The sequence below is a fragment of the Setaria italica genome, chromosome IX (genome assembly GCF_000263155.2).
Source record: "Setaria italica strain Yugu1 chromosome IX, Setaria_italica_v2.0, whole genome shotgun sequence".
Classification (NCBI taxonomy): Eukaryota; Viridiplantae; Streptophyta; class Magnoliopsida; order Poales; family Poaceae; genus Setaria; species Setaria italica.
In genome coordinates this window covers 21,907,273-21,929,716 of record NC_028458.1, presented here as the reverse complement: position 1 = coordinate 21,929,716, position 22,444 = coordinate 21,907,273, and the positions used below count along the sequence as shown (strand labels likewise).

General features: G+C 48.0%; 1 protein-coding gene across 1 annotated transcript; it reads left to right on the top strand.

Annotated features, from left to right (window-relative positions):
• Positions 1-18,291: 18,291 nt before the first annotated feature.
• On the top strand, positions 18,292-21,816 carry LOC101763676 (calcium-transporting ATPase 7, plasma membrane-type). The gene has a single exon (XM_004986550.2). It carries the CDS (start codon positions 18,592-18,594, stop codon positions 21,667-21,669), a length of 3,078 nt encoding a protein of 1,025 aa, XP_004986607.1. The 5' UTR covers positions 18,292-18,591; the 3' UTR covers positions 21,670-21,816.
• The last annotated feature ends 628 nt before the right edge of the window (positions 21,817-22,444 follow it).

Here is a 22,444-nt window from a genome sequence, read left to right as displayed (position 1 = left end):
ACACGCATGTGCGTGTCAGGAATACAACGAGGTGCTTTTTGCTTGGTCCTATTTTTCTTGGATTCAACTTCTGTTTCTTCATTCATTGAAAATATAGGTGCGTTGTTCATATTGTATTTGCGTTTCTATAAAGGATAGGAAGTGCGCTACGATGGCATACACATTCGCGAAATTAAAGGGATAGCGTTAGATATGACACTACTGGTCCAAACGCGCACGTGAATATATATACGCTGCTAATTAAGTCTGTTCCAGAAACGGTCATAACTTATATCGATAATACGGTGTCTTAATAACAAACGAAATGGAACATAAAACTAAATCGTATTTTTACGCGTACGACGGAATTACGGATGGATTCGGATCGAATACGGATGGAATCGAATTCGGATAGCACTATTTACCACATTTTAATTCGAATTCGAATACGGATACGAATATTATCGAATACGAATACAAAATGAATGGTTCAAATTCGGATTCGCATTCGGATACTTGCTTGTCTTATAACATATCGTTTATAACATATCGTCATAACAAGTGTCAATTTTGCTTTATGGTGTTATAGTTGATCAAAAATCATGTTAAAAGTAGGGAGTAAATTATGAGCATAGTGCATAATAGATATCTTATTAAAAATAACATATTTATTAATAAATAGTTAAATATATCAAAATAAATATAAAAATAAGTATTTCCATAAATATATATCATTTAATAATAAAATAAGTTCATTAATACATTTAAATATGATTTATTATTTAATGAATAATATAATGTGTTTAAAATTAATATAAATAGTCATATTAAAATTAATTAAACTTTATAATTATATATCACTAGTAATATTAGGTTAACATAATTACTAATTTGTCATATGGATAATTTTTTAATAGTTTAAATGGTGCAAGTAAATATTTCATTAACAATATTAAAATTAACATCATTTGTAATTAGTATTTAGTAATATAAATAAGTTTTAGATGGGTTCATTAGGTACTTTATTCTTTGCGGATACGGATAATGTCGGATATTTCATATTTTTGTCGAATACGAATCTGGAATCGGATAGAGAAAAATATTGAAAATCGAATACGGATACATCCATTTAGGCATCCATATTAAAACGAATACGAATACGGATATCCATATTTAACTAAAATCGAATACGGATATTGAATAATTCAGATTTTCTGCCATCCGAATCCATCCTTGGACTGAATGCACGCAAAAGGCTGCAAATGCACATCAGAATTGATCGATCTTGTGCTTTCCCATGCGTGGAGTTATATATAATGTTTAATCTGGTCCCGTTGAGCTCTGCGTCAGCATCAAATTATACTTGTACCACCGAATTTAGCTTCATTTTCGACAGGCCACTTAATAACATCACACCCTCCAGAGAGCCAAACTAAATAGAATTTTACCAGTGTTTTTTCTTCAATACTCCCTCCGTCCCAAATTACTATTCGTTTTAGCTTTTCTACGTACATAACGTAACAGTAGCTGTTGCCACTGTCCATTCCTGCAAATAATATAAAAAGTGACGGTAGTGAAACTAAATATAATAACTTAGGACTCACAGTTTCATGTCTCAATACGAAGTTATCCAAAATGTGCTTGATGAGTGATGGCAGCTGTGCTTCCTATGAATCCGTTTGGATAAAATGAATGAAAGCGACACATCTCGAAATCCATTTGGACTCACTAGTGCATTTCTTTCTTTTTTTGCCGCGACCGGCGACGGCAAGGTTGCTGTCTTTCTTTTTGCTATACTGGGATTCTGGGCACTATACTGGTAAACTCCATGCAAGTTTGGCACAACTTCCGCCAAATTAATTATTAAAGGTAGCCGGAAATGTACGTGGAGTGTCAACACGCATGCGTGATCAATGCGCTTCGGAGGTAGGTTAGGAGCTGTTTGGATGGGATGGGATATAGTTATATAAATCTGGATAGTAGTCATAGATATAAGAGTCCAGATTATAAACTGATGCGTCTAACTCCATTTTTATTAAAAGAAAAAGGAAAGAAAAAAATCCTCAATATTTTAAGGTGGTTCAAGGATAGTTGTGCAGTGTTTGCAAGCTCATTGAATTAAGTACGTGGGACTGAACTAAAAATTTATATGTAGTATTTGTCTAACTCCATTTTTTAAAGAAAAAGGAATGAAAAAATCCTGGATACAAATCGAGATAAGAACATATTTCAAATTAAATTAGACGACAAATTAACATGGACAAAGCAGAAACTTTTACGTAACGAAAAATCCGTCTGAACTAAATAAAAAGTCCCTCTGAACCAAATTCTAAAGAAATCGGATCGTGACCGTTCGATTTCACTACCTCTTTTTTATAGTGGCTTGCTTTAAGACAAAAAGAACGGCATGTGGCAAATGTGCAAACCAACGGCTCTAAAAGGTGGTCATATAAATAGCTATAACTGAGTGTCATGTTGTGTAGCCCGTTAAGAACATATTAAAAATGGTGCCATATAATGGACGCCCAGAGAAGTTTCAACGATGCAAAATTTTCCCTTTGCCTTGAAATTTGGACGCGGAATAGCCCAAAAAGTCGTCTCAAATAAAGGGTGTAAAATGCATGTCCTAAAAAGATAGGGAAGAGAAGCACGAAGCACAATATAATCCAGAACAATAAATGGGAACCTCCACCGAGTGGTTGGGTGAAGATAACTGTGGGTGGGGCCTTCTCACTGGAAACTCGCCAAGCAGGTGTGGTGATCATCATCCATGATGAACTCGGCAGTGTCATTATGTTAGATTGGTAAAGTTGGGAGTTAGGGGTGAAGTAAACAAGGGCTAAAGTGAAAACGAGGGTGAACGTAACATTGCACTAGCAAGTTGTGTTGGCCTCAGGTTGTCCTTTGTTGCTATCCTGTCACGTCGTGCGTACCAAAAAGCTGGGGATATTACGCGTCAACGACGTGTAAATGAAACCGTGTGTAGGTGTTTGGATGCTAGATGCTAAACTTTAGCAGTGTCATATCGGATGTTCGAATGTTAATTAGGAGGATTAAACATTAGCTAATTATAAAATAAATTGCAGAACCTCGAGCTAATTCGCGAGACGAATATATTAAGCCTAATTAATCTATCATTAACAAATGGTTATTGTAGCATCATATTGTCAAATCATGAACTAATTAGGCTTAGTAGATTCGCCTTGCGAATTAGACTCCATCAGTACAGTTAGTTTTATAATTAGCCTATATTTAATACTACTAATTATTATTTAAATATCCGATGTGAGAGATGCTAAATTTTAGCCGGTGATATCCAAACAACAACTATTGTGATCAACGACGCGGCGGGCCGTCGCCGTACCGTACCGGGTCAACTTTTGCCCCTTACGCTTTCCTTCGCGCGCTCCAGTTGCTTAGCGTAGCGGCCAAGCAGGCAAACATTGCGTTGCTCGCTCCCGCCGCTCGGCCGGAGCCTGCAGATGTGCAACGCCGTACGACGTCGGCAGGCCGAACACGCGCCGCCGGTGATGCACCGCCGCGCCGACCGCCGGCCCATTATTCGTCATACGCCTGGGACGTCGGGCCACACGCGGCGGAGTTAGCTGAGGCTGTCGCTCGACCTGTGGTGGTCAACGAACGAGTCGCCAGATCACCTGGGCGTGAGGTGGCCAGATCACGCGTGGGTGGGGTCGTGCTTGCAGCCGATGGACTGCGTGGAACAGATATCATATTGTTTGTCGCCATATCTTGGCTTCCGTAAAAAGGCCATCCCGCGTTTGGAACATAAAGATATTCTTGGGGAGCGATTCCCGTGGGTTTTACACTGACTCACTGAGTGTAAACCCGGCGAAAGTATTCAAACTTTGTTTGGAAATCACCAAGATACGTTCCCATGGGAATTGGGAAGTTGTTAATGAGAATAAATTACCTCTCCGATCAGCTAATAACTCACATGCTATTCTCCAAAAAAATCACTTCTGAAAAAATTCAGATGCTAGACAGTAATATAATACTTCCTCCATTATAAATCATAAATCGTTTTGGCTTTTTAGATTCATACATTTTTATTGTACAAAATATATAAATTAAAAAACGAAAATAACTTATAAAATGAATATTTTCACAGGCTGCTGTGTGTACCGGTAAATATTCACTTTTTGACAGTGTCCGGCAGTGTGTTTGAATATCCATTTAAACTTTTGGAAACGGTATATATAATTTCATCTTAAAATACAATCAAAGTATAGTACAACTTTGCTAATATAGTAATTTATTTTGAATACATGTTCTATACCAATAATCAGTAGTTAAGATACAACCTGGTTACCAGATCGACATCAACAAAATGGCATTTCATTGTGATTGGAGAGGACAGTAAAACTAGTGTGTTTGGTTTGAGGGTTCAACTAGGTTGGAACGGGTTTGAGCTACGTAGACCTACATTTGGTTGAAAAGTGAAGTAAGTTGGGTCTGTCCCTCAAGGGAATATTCCAACCATATGCGGGTCGAGTGCGTCCGTCCAAATCGAGCGAACGCATCCCACCCACATAGACGGCATGCTGCTCCGTTTCGTGCGAAAGTGGGTGCAGGCGCGCGCTTGGCCTCCGGCACGGCTCAAGGCGGCGCGGTGGTAGGCCTCAGGTGCGCTGGAAGCGGGCGCCTGGGGGGCCGGCGCGCCTGAGGTCGGCCCCGCGGAGGCCGATGTGGGGAAGGTCGGCACGGGGAAGAGGAAGGGTGGCTGGCAGCGCATGCAGCCGTGCGCGGAAGAAGCAGGTGGAGGGACAGAGGGGCAGCGGGCGGCACAGGGAAGAGGCAGAGGCGGCAAGCAAGCGGCGTAGGAGAGATGGGTGGCGGGCGGTGCTGTGGAGAGGTAGGCACGGCACCAGCGGCAGTGAGGAGGCGGGCCACCCGGTGGAGGAGCGGACGGCGCCGGCAGCGTGAGGGAGCGAAGGTAAGAAGATGAGGAAGAAGATAAGGCAGTGGAAAAAAAATAAAATTAAAGGAGAATGACAAGTGGGTCCCACCAATGACATGCGGGCTCCACGTAACGGTTTAAGGTGGCATCTATCCCATCCCACTTAGCCCCTACAACCAAATAAAAAACTAGGTTGGATCCATGCTCATCAGCTAAACATGGGATGGGTAGAACACAACCCAAAAAAGTGGGTTGGAGCTGTTCCAACCCACTAGATTCCAAAAACAAACACATGCTAGATGTAGCGATTTGCGCGGGGTAGTCTAATTTTCGTGTGACCACACGGAGGCTTCGGTCCGATCAACCCACTCCCATGTGCATCCAACATCCCTTTCTCCTCCGTTCTCAATAAAAAAATATTTACAAAACTTTTCACACAAAAATTTATGGGACAAAAGTTTATAGAAAAATATTCGCATGCAAAAGTTTATGAACAAAATTTTGAGAAACAAAACTAGATGAAAAGGTTTTGGAAAACAAACATTTAGAGAAAAAGTTTTGAAAAAAATTTAGAAAACTTGTAGGAAAGATGTTCCGAAAATAAAAAATTATGAACAGAGTTTTGGAAAAAAGTTTCGAGAAATATGGAAGCAAAATTTTAGACAAAAAAATTACGAAAAGAAAAAGAAAATCAGCCTGACGCCGGCGGTGCCAAGCGAGCTCGCCTCGGCGCTCCCGGCAGGGGAGATCACCACGGCAGCCCGCGCGCTGCCGCCCCTGGTAGGAGAGCATGCCTGGGCCTGGCGCTGCCGCTCCCCACAGGGGATCTTGCCACGGAGACCCGCGTGCTACCGCCGCCAGTAGGAATGCTCGGCCCAGCCTGGTGCCGTCGCTTCTCGTGGGGGAGCTCCCCTCCCCGGCATCGTTGCTCTCGATGTGAGGAGGGGGAATCCCAGCGACGGCAAGCTATCCCATCGGACTGCCTGCCGCGAGCTCGCTTGGCTCGCATACCCCCGCCCGTTGCTGTCGTACATACATCTATGGACCCACCATATGGTTTGGACAGTCCCAAATATGGAGCTGGACACCGAGACACATCTGAGATGGAGACCATAGCGCAGGGCGGTATAGTCTACATGGAAAGATAGGAACTAGTCGAGGATTAGGAAAGTACTCTCTGTAATAAGACTAGAATTCCTCTTGTCATATCCGACTAGTATTCTTGTAAATCAACCGACTTGTAACTCTGCCCCCGACTATATAAGGCTAGGCAAGGACCCCCTCCAAACTAATTCAATCCAACCAACACACAGGACATAGGATATTACGCTATTCAGCGGCCCGAACCTGTCTAAATCGTGTGTCTGTGTTCACCTTCGAGTTCCAGATCTTGACGAGCCCCACCAACCAAAACACTACCTCGGCCACCCCCCTCGGTAGGTTGATGGGTCTAAACACCGACAACTGGCACATTAGGTAATCTCATATTCTCATCGAGAATTCGTGGGCAAACTCGATGTCACAAGTCGTCATCAAGTCTATCATCGCTTTCAAGGAAAGCATGACGTTCATCTTCAGCTCCTAAGTCTACATCGTGGATGGAATAGAAGTTTCCACCGCTACATTGTGCTGGCCCCAGAGAAGAAGGTTTCAACCGTCAAGCTCCAGTGCTTGCACTGGAAGACCTCGTCGAAAATTTTGACGAATTTTCAATCTCTAACCTAGTCAGAGGCTGGGGGGGACGAGTCCAAGTACAACTCAACTTCTCTCTCCAATCAATCTAGCTCATGCAAGCCGGTGTTGCAGCCATCACACGAGTTAGACTACCCCCAATCTCGACTCCCGTTCGGACTATGCAACACAACCACTATCTATCAGGCAGCCATGTCCATATTCCAATCCAACTCAGATAGGATCGAGGACCTCGACTTCTACTCGGACTCAGATGAGGAGACGCCTTTATTAGGCCCGCAGTAGGACCTGGTAATCACATCTACTCCACAAGGCAGATTCGCCTACTAGCCTAACATGAAGCCACCAGCCCTTACCAGAGATGACGATTCTCGCCTCATTACCTATCTCGATACACTCTCATTCCAAGAGGGAGCTCCTCTATGGCCCATCTACGAAGAAGACGGCACCACAGAGGTCATCACGTCAAGCTTAGGAAGCTATTCTCCAGAACAAAAAGTCTTTGCTGTCCTTGGTGCTACTGATGAAGACGAAAATCAACGGGATAGGGACCAACGACACAAGCGTTATCTAGATGAGGTGCCCAATGACGAGTTGACTGCTGATGTAGTCGGGGAGGAAACTAAGCCCAAAGGACAACACGTATAGCAAGGAACGCCTTAAGAGAAGAGCGTCGCCGTCGCCTGAGGGAAGCCCTGCCGATCCGAAACCTGGATGATGCCTTCGAGGCAGTCCAAGGGCATCAACATAACACTCCCCTGGCTATTGTGTCATGCATCAATCTCTTCTCGCGAGCAATGCCTCAGAACAAGTACACTCGCGCGCTCGTAGAACTAGCCGAGCGAGCATACGAGCAACTTGATTGCCAAAATCCTATACAATTGGTGGACTGCTCAAAGCGAAGCCATCATGCTAGTAGCTGGAGGCCAAGTCAGATTGGCAATGACCCCCTGTGAAGACCAAGTCAGATTGGTAACAACCCTTTGCACAGATCAGTTGGAGGTGCTAGACCAAGTTAAGCTGGAGGTGAAGGAAGCCAGGTAGGACCATCGGGAGGTCGTGGCCGCCGAGGCGGTCATCCAGAGCCCGAACACCCCATAGAAGACCTCCGCAATAAGATCAACTCCAACCATGACACCCACACAATCATCAATAGCCGACGCCACAAGCACAAAGAAGAAGTAGATCACCTAGGAGATGACATTGATGGGTTTCCCGGCTTCTCCAGACGCGTCAAGAGGACAATCCTACCTGAGAAGTTCAAACTCCCGGGAATCACCAAGTATGATGGCAAGCAAGATCTAGTCCAATGGCTCCGATGCTACTCACTAGCAGTACAAACCGCCGACAGCAACAAAGACACCAAAGTAGTCTACTTCCCCATTTGCATGGAGGCAGCGCCTCTGACATGGCTTGAGTCACTTGCAAGAAAAAACTCCATAGACTCGTGGGAAGATTGAAAATGGTGTTCATTAGCAACTACACTGGGGCAATGCAGCGTCCTGGCAACAGAATCGACTTGTCCTAGATCAACCAGCAGCAAGGTGAGACTCTGAGAAGCTACATACGCCGTTTCTTTGACAAAATGCCACAGTCGTGGATGTCACAGAGAACGACTTCCAGAACAGCCTCTCCGACCGCCGGATGTTCCAAGACTTCGAAAGGAGGCACCCAAGTAGCATCAAATCCTTAAAGGTCATGACTTAGACCTGGGCAGACGAGACGAAGAAGACAAGGAGATCGAAAAGTTTGAGTCCAACCGCAGCAAGGGCCAGAACAATAACAACAATAACAATAATAGCAATGGCCAACACAACGACAAGAACCATATCGCCCCAACAACAACAACCAGAGTAACTACTCAGGGAGTTAGAACTGCAAGCGCAAGCCAGACAACACAATTGCAGCGATGCAGCGCTCGTCCAAAAACAGTGGCAACGAGAACTCAAATAGGCCCTCGTTCAACGAACTCCTGAAGAAATAGTGCCCGTGGCACCTATACCATAAGCACTCTTCGTGGGATTGCTTCAACCTGCGCAGAGACAAGGACAAAGCTAAGGAAGAAGAAGATGACGGGGAGAACAGCAACTTCCAGAACCTGGCAAACATGGTCAATGTCATCTTCAGCGGTTCATCGGGATTCCTCACCAAGTGGTCCCAAAAGCTCACCTTATGGGAGATCCTGTCCATTAAAACGGCGACGCCTACTTTCCTAAAATGGTCCAAGGTGCCTATCACCTTCTCCAGGATGGACGAGTTTCTCAGACCCAGGGCGCTATCCTCTCGTCCTAGATCCAGTGGTCGTAGGCTCCAAACTCACTAAAGTACTCATCAATGGTGGCAGTGGCCTAAACGTCCTGTGTGCCAAAATGTTGAAAAAGATGGGCCTCGACGTCACCAACATGCTCACCCCTATGAACTCTCCAGTCTACGGCATTGTCCCTAGCAACGCGGTTGTACCCCTTGGTTAGGTGATCTTGCCAGTTACCTTTGGGACCAAAGACCACTACCGGACGAAATGCATTAGATTCGAGGTGGCTGATTTCAAAATATCATACCACGTCATCCTTGGAAAACTAGCACTGGCCAAATTCATGGCTATCCTGCATTATGTGTACTTAGTACTCAAGATGTCAGGACCCAAGGGAGTACTTTTCCTGTGTGGAGATTTGAAAAGATCATACGACTGTGACACAGAAGCTGTGGAACTCACAGCGACTACTCATGTGCCAAACTCAATGATGCAAGTCTTCACAGCACCCAAGAAGTTGTCCAGTGAAGAACTCGAGGTACCAGAGAAGAAGTCTGGGGTAGCTAGGGTCAAGCCGATGAAAGAAGTCGACATCAAAGCCATTGACCTTGATACCAGTGGTAGCTCCAAGATAGTCCTGATAGGCACAGGGCTGGATCCTAAATAGGAAAGCGTGCTCATCAGCTTCCTTCAAGACAACCATGACATCTTCATGTGGAACCAGAGGACATGCTGGGGGTGCCTAGGGAGTTGATCGAGCACTCACTAAGAGTAAATCCAAAAGCTACACCGAGGAGGCAGCACCTACGCCGATATGCCCAAGACAGAATGGAAGCCATCAAAGTAGAGCTGGCAGAACTACTCGTAGCAGGCTTCCTCAAAGAAGTCTTCCATCCAAAGTGGCTCGCCAATCTCGTCTTGGTCAAGAAGAACAACAACAATGAGTGGCTGATGTGAGTCGACTATACCGACCTTAACAAGCACTGTCCAAAGGATCCCTTCGAGCTCCCGAGGATTGATCAAGTCATCAACTCCACAGATGGTTGCGCCCTACTTTGTTTCCGTGATTGCTACTCGAGGTATCACCAGATAGCTCTCAAAAAAGAGGATCAAATCAAGACCACGTTCATCACCCCATACAGAGCTTCCTACTACATGACAATATCGTTAGGGCTGAAGAAATACTACTACTCACCGGTCCAGAAGCTGCTCTACGCAATACTACTCACCTCGCGGAAGCTATGACACTACTTCCAGGAATATAAGATCTCCGTTGTCACCAACTTCCCCTTGGGAGAAATTCTCGACAATCGGGATGCCACAGGCAGGATCTCAAAGTGGGCAGTCGAACTCAGAGAGCTATCCCTGGAATTCAAGCCTCAGACTGCTATCAAGTCCCAGGCCCTAGTTGATTTCATGGCAAAATGGTAGGAGAATCAACTACAAACACAAACGGAGCGCCTGGAGCATTGGGTCATGTACTTTGATGGGTCGCTCAAGCTTGAAGGTGCTGGTGCAGGAGTACTCTTGATATGCCCCAAAGGTGAACAACTCAAATATATCCTGCAAATCTTCTGGGAAGTATCCAACAACGAAACTAAGTATGAAGTGCTTCTGCACGGCCTTCGCCTGACAGTCTCGCTAGGAATCAAGTGATTGTTGGTTTACAATGACTCACTGGTGGTGATCAATCAAGTCAACGACAAGTGGGACCGCCACAATGAGAACATGGATGCATACTGCCTGGAAGTGCGCAAGTAGAGAACAAGTTTTGTGGTTTGGAGTTACACCATGTCATCCACGACAACAATGTAGCCGCGAACGTCCTATCCAAGCTAGGATCTACTCGAGCTCAAGTACCAACTGGGGTCTTCATCCATGATCTACGCAAGCCATCCATCACGGAGTCGGCACAATCTATAACCACCGACCCTTGTCCATCTGAACCTAGTCGGGAGGTCATGATGATCGACGTAGACTGGATGGTACCCTTCATCGACTACATCAAAGAGCACAAGCTACCTCCAGAAAAGAAGGAAGCAAAGGAAGTCTCACGACACAGTAAGAATTATGTTCTAGTCAGAGACAAGTATTCAGAAGAGGCGCATCATCAGGGGTGCTCATGAAGTGCATCTCACGGCAAGATGGCAAGGATATCCTGGAGGAAATACACAAAGGCATCTGCGGCAACCATGCATCCTCATGAACAATCATGGGTAAAGCTTTCAGATTAGGGTTCTATTGGCCTTCAACTCTCATTGACGCCGAGGAACTAGTCCGCCTATGTCAAGGGTGCTAATTTTCATCAAGCAGCAACACATCCCTACCTACAAGCTGATCACCATAACACCATCTTTGCCCTTTGCAAGTTGGGGGCTTGACATGATTGACCCTCTACCAACTGGGCCGGGAGGGTTCAACCGAGTTCTAGTGGTCATCGACAAGTTTGCCAAGTGAGGTGAAGCCAGTCACCTGCCCCAAAGTAAACAGAGTACTCGACTTCCTCGACGAGCTTGTTCATCATTATGGCTTCCCCAATCACATAATCATGGATCTGGGTTCAAACTTCAACAACCATGGGTTCTAGGAATACTGCAAGAATAGTGGGATCGATGTTCGGTACACCTCCATCACTCATCCACGGGCCAATGGCCAGGTTGAGTGCACCAACGGTATGGTTATGGACGCTCTCAAGAAAAGGCTGCACGACATCTCCAACACCAAGAGAGGCAAGTGGCTCAAGGAGCTACCCAATGTACTCTAGGGGCTACGTACCTAGCCATGCAAGCCTGCAGGGCAATCACCCTACTTCCTCATCTATGGATCTGGAGCTGTGCTGCCTGCTGACGTCATGTGGAAATCCCTAATAGTCGAGGAGTATGAGGAAGTTGCAGCAGAAGAAACAAGGTGTTTAGACATTGACAACCTCGAAAAATCTCACTGCGTAGCACTCATGTAACACCCCAACCCAATATACCATAGTAGTTGAAATTGTTGGCCAATGTGATCCAATTGTGGTTGTAGTTGGTGGATTTAGTACCACCTTGGAAGTTTAGGGGGGGTGAGGGCCAGCATATAATCCTTGTTGTTCCAAACATAGCACATCTGGGTTAACCCTTTTGCATGAAGCGAGGACGAAAGTGTAAGAGAGGTGCTATGCATATGCAGACATGTTCCATGTTAGGAGCTGGGCCATAAGCAAATTTTGTAGTGTGGTGTTACAGTATGTGACACCAGCCCAATTTGGTTGTGGCCATTAGTGGCTCATGAGCACAAGTGCGCATGTTTAGTACCACCTTGCTAGTTGAGCAAGGGTGGAGCCTACTTATAAGCCTTTGTCCTCCAGCCATAGCACCTTCGGGTTAACCCTTTTACATGAAGCAAAGATGAAAGTGTAAGCAGGGTGCTATGAGTACATATGCCCACCCCTAGGAAGGGCTGGGCGGTGCGACTTTAGAGGACGGGGTGTTACAACTCGTCCAGTCTGCAAGATACCTCAAAGGACTTCGCCGCTACCATGATTGAAACCTCAAGGAACGATCATTCAACATAGGCGACATGGTCCTTCGCTGTATCAAGGACACCAAGGGGCTGCACAAGCTCAATTCACCATGGGAGGGGCCTTTCATTATTTCCAAGGTCACTGGATGTAGATCATATCGGCTACAATACTCCTCTGGTGAAGACGTCGACAACTTGTGGAACATCGAGCAACTCTATCGATTTTATCCTTAATCTAGATTTACATATTCATGTAATCGGCCATCAACCCTAGTTGTAGATTTACAATTCAATAAAGTAGTTATATATTTATCATAATTCGACTACTTATCTCTGCCTGATTGTGGCTTGTAATAATAACTCTATAAACTCTAACGAGCTATTCACCTCCTTGGACAAAATTGTCCAATTGCGACTTGTAATAACAAGTCTGCTCGAGCTATTCAGCTCTCTAGGCAAAATTGTCCAAACGTGACTTGTAATGACAAGTCTGCAATATCACCATGAGCTATTCAGCTCTCTGGGCCACATCGCCACACCTCGGCTTGTAAAAACAAGTCTACATATCCTCAAGGGTTATTTAACTACCTAATCAACCACTATCTAGACAATTCTGTCTAGCCGCAACTTGTAAGAACAAGTCTGCAGTTCCGGGTTTTCATGAGCATACGTCGATACAACCCATAGAGGTTGTAAAAAGATGAGCCTTATTTACGAATTCTCAAAGAGACTACTCATCCATAGGTTTGCTACCTAGATAGGCTGAATACTAGCACTCTAAAGATGGAGAGCTTAAATACAAATAACCTATATTGGCATTTGATACGGCTAACATTAGTAGCTTTGCGTGCAAACAACTACATCGATTACATGAGTACAACTCAGAATTGCTTGTACGATGCACACAAACAAGTTGCAAAGACTTAGTTATATTACATCACATGCATTACTACTTATTCATTACAATACTAAAGTTTGTTTACACGCAGAATTACTCAAGGTCTAGTCGTTTGGCTACCTCTTCAACAATGGGGGCCATCTCCTGCATGTACTGCTTGAAGGCTTCATCAGAGCAGTAGTTTGCCACGCCTTCAGCATTTGGTGTCAAATTGGCTCCCAGGTAGAACGACTTCACAAAGCTCAGCACTTGTTGGGATATCGACTTCACCATCTTCTGGACATAGCCGGTCACCTTTTTTTGGCATGTCTTTACGTATTTTTGATAGAGGATGTGGCTCCACACCTTCAACTGGAGGTGCTATCATATCCGCAATGGGTTAGGTGGCTTCAAAAATTTTCTTCAAAGTAAACAAAGCAGTTTTCGCCTCTGCCTCACAATCCTTCAAAGTCTCCATGGCTTGGACCAAGTCAGCTTCGCCGTCCTCGTGCATTTTCTTCTCCTTCCCAAGGTGATTCTCCAGTTTCTGAATGTGAAGAACAAGCTTGTCATGCTGGTCAGTCACACGGTAATAAGTGTTCTTCCAATCCGGAACCTGCGCCTAGAGATCCTTCTTGGCCTTCTTCAAAACTATACATTGATGTACAAAAAGTGTTAAAGAGAACAAGGTAGAATCAACACACACAAGTCACAAGAGCAAAGGATTACCTTTGACTTTCTAGCGCAAGGTTCTCTTCTGTCCAACAAGGCGATCCTTTTGTTCAGTAATCTCCTGGATGTGATTACAGTACTCGGTGGTCATGCCATCAAACTTCATTAATAGTTGTGAGGAGTACACTTTCTCTTTGGCAAGATCTTCCTCCAGCGCTTCTGCACAAAGTACCATATCTCCATATCTTTCAAGCATCTGCGACTTGCGGCGGGAGCGCTCAATGATGTCCTACAGCACAAAAATTAGTACTCGTGTCAATTCATGAGCACAAATTTATTGATTATCTCCAACAAGACAAGGGCAAGAAGATATACCTGCATATAGTTGCCTAGGTGATGATGCGACTCCATCATCAGTGACACCATCTCTGGATTCAGTAGATGGTTGTCGATCAATTGGATGTCCTCCAAATGGATTTTCTTTTTAGCTCCAGATTCTGCACGGATTTCTTCCTGCAACACCAAGGCACGACTACTTAATGGTCCAATCGCGGCAGTTTTCATTGCCATGGATTCTAGAGCTAATGCCGCTTCAATTTCTACAACTAGCTCGGGGACTGCAGGAGAGGCCACGACGCCAGGAGTAGTCACTGGGCCCTTGGGCAATGGCTCGAGGGCTGGCACTTCTACATTCGCCATCAACTTGACTACCTTGTGCACTAATGCAGCCACACTGGTTAAGGCACTCGATGTAGTCGTTGTCCCTTTAGGTTGTCCTTGAGGCATAGGGGTTGGCAGCATCGGGGTAAGATCTTTCACTGAGAGGCCAAGGCCATTGATACTGGATTTTTGCCAGGCCCTGACAATTCCCTGTTCGAGGATTTCCTACAAAACCACGAACTCACAAAGGTGAGAAGCAAAGATAGCGTGCTACAATAAGTAGTCGCAAGAGAACTAGGATTACTTGGACGATCTTTTCAGCTTTAGTTTGGGCTCACCCATTAAGCGCAAGGGCCTGACGCTCGAGGAAGGTACCTTGGGTGCAGTTTGCGCATCTGCAATGAGATTTTGACCAGCTTGAGATACTCCCCTTGATCCTTGAGTTGTTTTTGCGCCAGCAAGGTCCACGGTTTGACCAGATGGATGGTCATCAATAGTATCGGTCACCAGCAACTTATCTTGATCAGCCAAGGCAACTGCCTTCTCCGCTTCCGTCACCGGCTCGATCACCTGCGAACCACTAGCGCCATCTAGAGTAGACGCAGTGGTGATATGAAAACACCTTTTGGGAGTATGATACTGAGGATCTTGTCCTTCCTCATAGGTAATTACCTTGGGAGGCACATCCTCCATAGTGATGGATTTCATCACGACCCATTTTGCAACAACGGTCCGCTTCTTTTTCGGTGGTGGAGGGATCTCGGCTTCAAGCTCATCTGTGCCTGAGTGCTTCTTTGACCCGGAGGACAATCCGACCTTAGCAGATGGTCGAGCCTTTGACTTCATATTGCTTCGCGGCATCAAAATTAGTACCCCTAGAGGATTCAACTACATCCTCCTCTTCTTCATCGTCACCTCTCATGACTTCCCGCATAAACACGCGAGGAGTAGCTTCACAAGTGTCTTCGAATCCGAGAGGAGGAGGAGCAGAAAAGTACAAATTAACATCCTCCTCTACACAAGAACAAATCAGTGGAATATTAATCTCCAATTGGTACTTGGGGGCTGCAGTCATGAGTACTTACAGGCTTGGGTGGGTGTGAGGTGCTGAATTCCCGCACAATAGTGGGGATCCCCCTCACATTCTTGAACATGCGGCCAAGCATGACCATGATCTCGTATGATCTCGTCTGCATTGATGTCATCTGAAGAGAATCTTGACAGATTAGTTGGGCTGGTGTACTTGTAGTTTAGATGGCAGCGCTGCTGGAGAGGCTGAATCCATCACTTCATAAAGCTGAAGGCGATGCCAAGACTGGTCAGACCCTATTTCTTCAGATTTGCTAGCCGCTTCATCAGCTCGGGTTCTTGAAGGCACTCGGAAGTGTTTGGCTCATCCAACCAACGGTTGTTCCATACAGGCCTATGGCTTGATAACTTGGGTAGTCAAGGAACATGGTTGCCAATGTAGCACCATCCTTCTTTCCACTCTGCATTGGAATCTATGAGTTCATAGTCCAAAATATTGATCCCTCATCGTCTGCTGCATCTGGATTCCCGCACCACCAACAAGGGGTGTGTGCTCAGTCTTGGGTTGTGGCTTCACGCGGAAGAACTTTCGAAAAAGTTGAAAGTGGGGTCTAATTCCCAGAAAAACCACATAGAAATGCATGAAGATTGTAGTGTGGAAGATCCTATTGGGGTTCAGATGAACTAACTCCAACTTATAATAATCTAGTAAGCATCGGAAGAAATCTGAGGTTGGCAATGCAAAACCTTGCTCGATAAAGTGGGCAAAAATTACCGTCTCATTGGGATAGGCCTCCAAAGGGAAGGCATCGTCATAAGTAGATCTCCTGTTATGAAGTCTTACTCTGGAGAAACTTGGCGGCCACAAGCGACTTGATTTCCTTCTCCTTCAGAGTTGACCGCTTCCAAGCAACAACGGGATTGGGCAGCGCGGTCTGATTGGTTTTCCCATACTTCGGCGCTGGCAACTGCGGTTCCTTCTTCTTGCCGGATCTCTTCTTCTTCTCACCTTCGGCCGGTTTGGATGCAATAGTCTTCCTCCCCATCCTTGATGTCATGAGCATCTTCAATCGCATATACTCGGGGGCTGGGAGTGATGGGGGGTGGCGACGCAAGCACTCGGAGATCGAGCAATGGCGGCGATGCTAGGGCTACAGTGCGGAAGTTGGAAGGGCAAAAGGTAAGAGTGAAATGGAAAGAATAACTTCCCCCTATATTTATAAGACCAGCGTAGCGAAACTAGGCAGTGGATCTTTACGATCTAAAGGATTTCTTAAAATTAGGGGATTTGATTGGCAGTTGTCTATATTTTAGGAAGAGACAAGATTACTCTCCAGGGATGGTCACGTTGACCAAAGGTTGACCCTTATACCCACAAAACTAGTTGGCTAAAGGCTCGGGGGTTATGTGCCACGTGTCCATCGGAAGAAAGTTTTTTCTCTAAGTTTTAAGGGGAAAGTGATGCAAATTGCAGATTAACCCTCAGCCTGATTCTTCGATTCAACCTAACGCTCGGGGGCTACTCTATATGGAGTGCGACTTTCGTCGCACTTCCATATAACATATAAAGACGAATATCACAAGTTCGGAAAGGGCTTGAGCACATTCCAGCCTCGTGCAGTTTTGGGCACCTTTGAAGATCTAATCAAATCAAGTACTCGAGAAGTCTCGAGAGTAGTTGGTGGAGAATTCAAAAATACCCAGTTCTGCTAAATTTGGCTAAAAAGTATTTCGGGGCTTGTCGTACATACATCTACGGACCCGCCATAAGGTTTGGACAGTCCCAAATATGAGGCTGGACACCGAGACACATCTGATACGGAGACCATGGCGCAGGGCGGCGTAGTCTATATGGAAAGACAGGAACTAGTCGAGGATTAGGAAAGTACTCACTGTAATAAGAGTAGAACTTCTCTAGTCGTATTCGACTAGTATTCTTGTAAATCAACAAACCTGTAACCCTGGCTCCGACTATATAATGCAAGGTAGGGAACCCCTCCAAAGCAATTCAATCCAACCAACACACTGGACGTACAGGGACGTGCGTGTCGGGATAAAAAATCGACCGGTCGCAAGTGTGCTTACGGTTATCCGCAGAATTAGCATTGCGACGAGCTCCACCAAGCAAAACACTACCTCGGACACCCCCTTCAGTAGGTTGCCGGGTCTAAACACCGATAGCTGCCGAGTAGCTTATTACTGAAGCTCGGGTGCTCTATCCTCTCCACCAGATTTGAGATGAGGAAGATGTGAGAATAGGAGAGGAAAGAGAATGAAAGAGAAGAAATACGATAAGACCATCGTGAGGTCCACGCGCATGGAGGAGCGTGCCTGTCTGGATAAAAAATGAAAAATGATTACGGTTATCGCAGAATTAGCATTGCAGATTTGCGTGCCGTTCCACGCTGCTGCATGTACCTAACTATGAGTTAAATTTACTACGAGTCTACGACTGTAAATCTGTTGGTTTAGTTTCCCCGCACCTTCCTCCATTTAAATTTGCATCCTTGTGTGCAACGCGAACTCTGCATCTACATCTCTACAATTTCGACAAAATTCATTTGGAATATCGACGTTGTTCACAGAGCCAGCCGGAAGTTTCCTTGTTTCCCTCGAAGCATCATGACCTGAACCTAAAACCTGCCATGAACAAACGGCAGCTTCGAACTGAACAAACCTTCCTCCTGAAGGTCATCAGCGGCTTCCTGGCAACTTCCCCCATCACCATGACTATATACCATACCTCGCACCTTGCAAAACCCAACAAACCGGGATCATCGTCAGCCATTGTCCCCGGCCGCCGTCATCTGAGCCTGTCCCCATCGAACTTGCACCCTCTGCATTCACACACCTTGCATTGGACCATCATCATCTTGTGTTTGCGCCAGCGAAGAAGCTGCTGATCCTTGCTCGATCGATTTTTTTCGGTTCATTCATCCTTGCTGCTGATAGGTCGAGCTTTTGTACAAATTAATCGGACTTGTCTTCGCATCTCTGCTTGGCTTTGCACGAATGGCCGCCGACTACCTGATCGCCGTCGGCAGGTCCACGGCGGACCCGACGCGGTGGATGAAGAGGTGGAGGAAGGCCGGGAACGTCATCCGGACCTGCCACCGCCTGGCCCGACTTGCCCGCCTCGCGCTCCTCTCCGCTGACATCCTGCGCCGCACGGGCTCCTACGTCACCATCAAGATCCACGACGATGTTGATGCTGACACTGACGCCGACGCGGCCGACGCATCCAAGTCTGCCAACGCCGCGCCGGTGGAATTCTCTGTCGCCGCGGACGACCAGGACTTCAATGGCCTGGTCAAGGAGAAGCGCGTCGACTGCTTCCGCCGCCTCGGCGGCGCCGCTGGGATCGCCGCCGCGCTGGCGTCCGGCGCGGAGGCCGGCATCTGTGGCGACGAGGGCGACCTGCGCCGCCGCCGCGAGGCTTTCGGCGCCAACACGTACCCGCGCCGGAAGCCCAAAGGGTTCTGGCGCCACGTGTGGGAGGCGCTCAGCGACGTGTTCTTGATCGTGCTGCTCTTCTGCGCCGCCGTGTCCCTGGGCTTCGGCATCAAGGAGCACGGCCTCAGGGACGGCTGGTACGACGGAGTCAGCATCTTCCTTGCCGTGTTCCTGGTGGCCGCCGTCTCCGCGGTCAGCAACCACGGCCAGGCCAAGCGGTTCGATAGGCTGGCCAGCCAGTCCGACGACGTCGCGGTCACCGTCGTGCGCGGCGGCCGCAGGCAGGAGGTCTCCATCTTCGACGTCGTCGTGGGCGACGTCGTGGTGCTCAAGATCGGCGACGCCGTCCCCGCCGACGGCGTCTTCCTCGACGGGCACGCGCTGCAGGTGGACGAGTCAAGCATGACCGGCGAGCCTCACCCCGTGCACGTCGGCGCCGACGACAGCCCCTTCCTCGCCTCCGGCGTCAAGGTGCTCGACGGCTATGGCCAGATGCTCGTCACGGCCGTCGGCACGGACACCGCGTGGGGCGAGATGATGAGCAGCATCACCAGGGAGAAGACGGAGCCGACGCCGCTGCAGGAGCGCCTCGAGCGCCTCACCTCCAGCATCGGCAAGGTTGGCGTCGCCGTCGCGGTGCTCGTCTTCGCCGTGCTCACCGCGCGCCACTTCACCGGCAGCACCAGGGACGAACAGGGCAGGCCCATCTTCGATCGGCAGCATGTCACCTTCAACGCCGTCTTCAGCGGGCTCGTCGGGATATTCCAGCAGGCCGTCACCATCATTGTCGTCGCCATCCCCGAGGGCCTCCCGCTCGCTGTCACGCTGACGCTGGCATTCTCCATGAAGCGGATGGCCAAGGAGCACGCCCTGGTGCGCACGCTGTCGGCGTGCGAGACCATGGGCTCCGTCACCGCCATCTGCACCGACAAGACAGGAACGCTCACGCTGAACCAGATGAAGGTGACCGAGTTCTGGGTCGGCACCGACCGACCTTCCAAGGCGGTGGCGGGCGCGGTCGACGGCGGCGTCGTCGGCTTGCTCTGCCAGGGAGCGGGGCTGAACACGACGGGGAGCGTGTACAGGCCGGACAACGTCTCACCGCCGGAGATATCGGGGAGCCCGACGGAGAAGGCGCTGCTGTCGTGGGGCGTGGAGGAGCTCGGCATGGACGCCGACGCGCTGAGGAGGAGCTGCAACGTGCTGCGCGTCGAGGCCTTCAACTCCGACAAGAAGCGCAGCGGCGTGCTGGTCAGGGACAACGCGACCGGCGCGGTGATCGCGCACTGGAAAGGCGCCGCGGAGATGGTCCTGGCGAGCTGCTCGGCGTATGTCGGTGCGGACGGCGAGGTGCGCGAGCTCGGCGTCGAGCAGAGGAGGGAGCTCGAGAAGGTCATCAGCGACATGGCGGCGGCCAGCCTTCGGTGCATCGCGTTCGCCTACAAGAAGGTCGCCGACGGAGAGGACGCGAAGATCGACGACGAGGGCCTGACATTGCTGGGCTTCGTTGGCTTGAAGGACCCGTGCCGGCCGGAGGTCAGGACCGCCATCGAGGCCTGCACGAAGGCGGGCGTCGCCGTCAAGATGGTCACCGGCGACAACGTTCTCACGGCGCGTGCCATTGCCAGGGAGTGCGGCATCATCTCGGACAGCGATCGCGACGGGATTGTGATCGAGGGGCACGAGTTCCGCGCCATGTCGGCGGATGAGCAGCTGGAGATCGTGGATCGCATCCGTGTGATGGCGCGGTCGCTGCCCATGGACAAGCTGGTGCTGGTGCAGCGCCTGAAGCAGAAGGGCCACGTTGTCGCGGTCACTGGCGACGGCACCAACGACGCGCCGGCGCTCAAGGAGGCCGACGTAGGCCTGTCCATGGGAATCCAGGGCACCGAGGTCGCCAAGGAGAGCTCCGACATCGTGATCATGAACGACAACTTCGACACGGTGGTGACCGCCACCCGGTGGGGCCGCTGCGTCTTCAACAACATCCAGAAGTTCATCCAGTTCCAGCTCACCGTCAACGTCGCCGCATTAATCATCAACTTGGTGTCGGCGCTGACCTCCGGCAAGATGCCGCTGACGACCGTGCAGCTGCTGTGGGTGAACCTGATCATGGACACCATGGGAGCGCTGGCACTGGCGACGGACAAGCCCACCAAGGCGCTCATGCGCCACCCGCCCATCGGCCGCACGGCGCCGCTCATCAGCAACGCCATGTGGCGCAACCTCGCCGCGCAGGCCGCGTTCCAGGTGGCCGTGCTGCTGGCACTCCAGTACCGCGGCCGCGACGTCTTCGGCGTCGGCGAGAAGGCCAACGGCACCATGATCTTCAACGCCTTCGTGCTCTGCCAGGTGTTCAACGAGTTCAACGCGCGGGAGATCGAGAAGAAGAACGTCTTCGCCGGCGTGCTCAGGAACAGGATGTTCCTGGGGATCATCGCCGTGACTCTCGCCATGCAGGTGGTGATGGTGGAGCTGCTGACGAGGTTCGCCGGCACACAGAGGCTTGGGTTGGCGCAGTGGGGGTTCTGCGTCGCCATAGCTGCCATGTCGTGGCCGATTGGATGGGCGATCAAGTTCATTCCCGTGCCGGACCGCCCGATCCATGAGATCCTCGCGACGAGGAAATTCTTCTAGGCATCATTAGGATTGCAGAGTACTGGTTTTTTCATGTTTTTCGTATGAAATTAGTCTAGGCATGTTTACTGTATGTAGTAGTTACATGATTATTTCATTTGTTCTATGTTGATTATTTGATAACAGAAGAAATAATTAATGCAATACCTTTTGGTTTCATTAGCGTTTGATTTGCATAGAGCTGTCTCATGGTAATCATTAGATATTTCCACGTTATATTCTATCACGTACTAATAGGCAGCACATAAGATTGGACAAGGAAGATGTGATAAAAATTTACACCAATCTTAGATGTGATCTTCAGTAGTGAAAATGAGACGGATATATCTTGGCTGTCCATTCGCGTGAAGTAGTTTGGATACTTATGATAGGATATCATATACAGATAGGAACACCTTATAAATCAATACGGATATAGGAGACGAATAAGCACGACTAATATCCACAGATGGTGGTGGATATTTGAGATTTTTTTTTGAAATATATAATATCCTGATAGTTAGGTGTCGGATACTATATTTGGATAGTTGGGCCTAGAGGCCCAATTTGATTCAGGTCTAAGGCATGTTTCAGCACAAAAGAAGTAAGTAATGCAAAGTTCTTCCTAAAAAAGTAATGCAAACTTCTTATCATTTTTTGAAGTATTTATATGTTTGAATAATGAATTAAATTGAAATTTAAACATCGCTAGCGTAGTCTTATTAGTTGGAAGTAACCCATGAAATGCAGGTTTATAATTCTAACATCACTAAGATATTCTAGAAAACAAAAAATA

Bases quoted from the DNA above. Each gene is read 5' to 3' on its own strand.
- LOC101763676 (XM_004986550.2), top strand. From the start codon at position 18,592: ATGGCCGCCGACTACCTGATCGCCGTCGGCAGGTCCACGGCGGACCCG.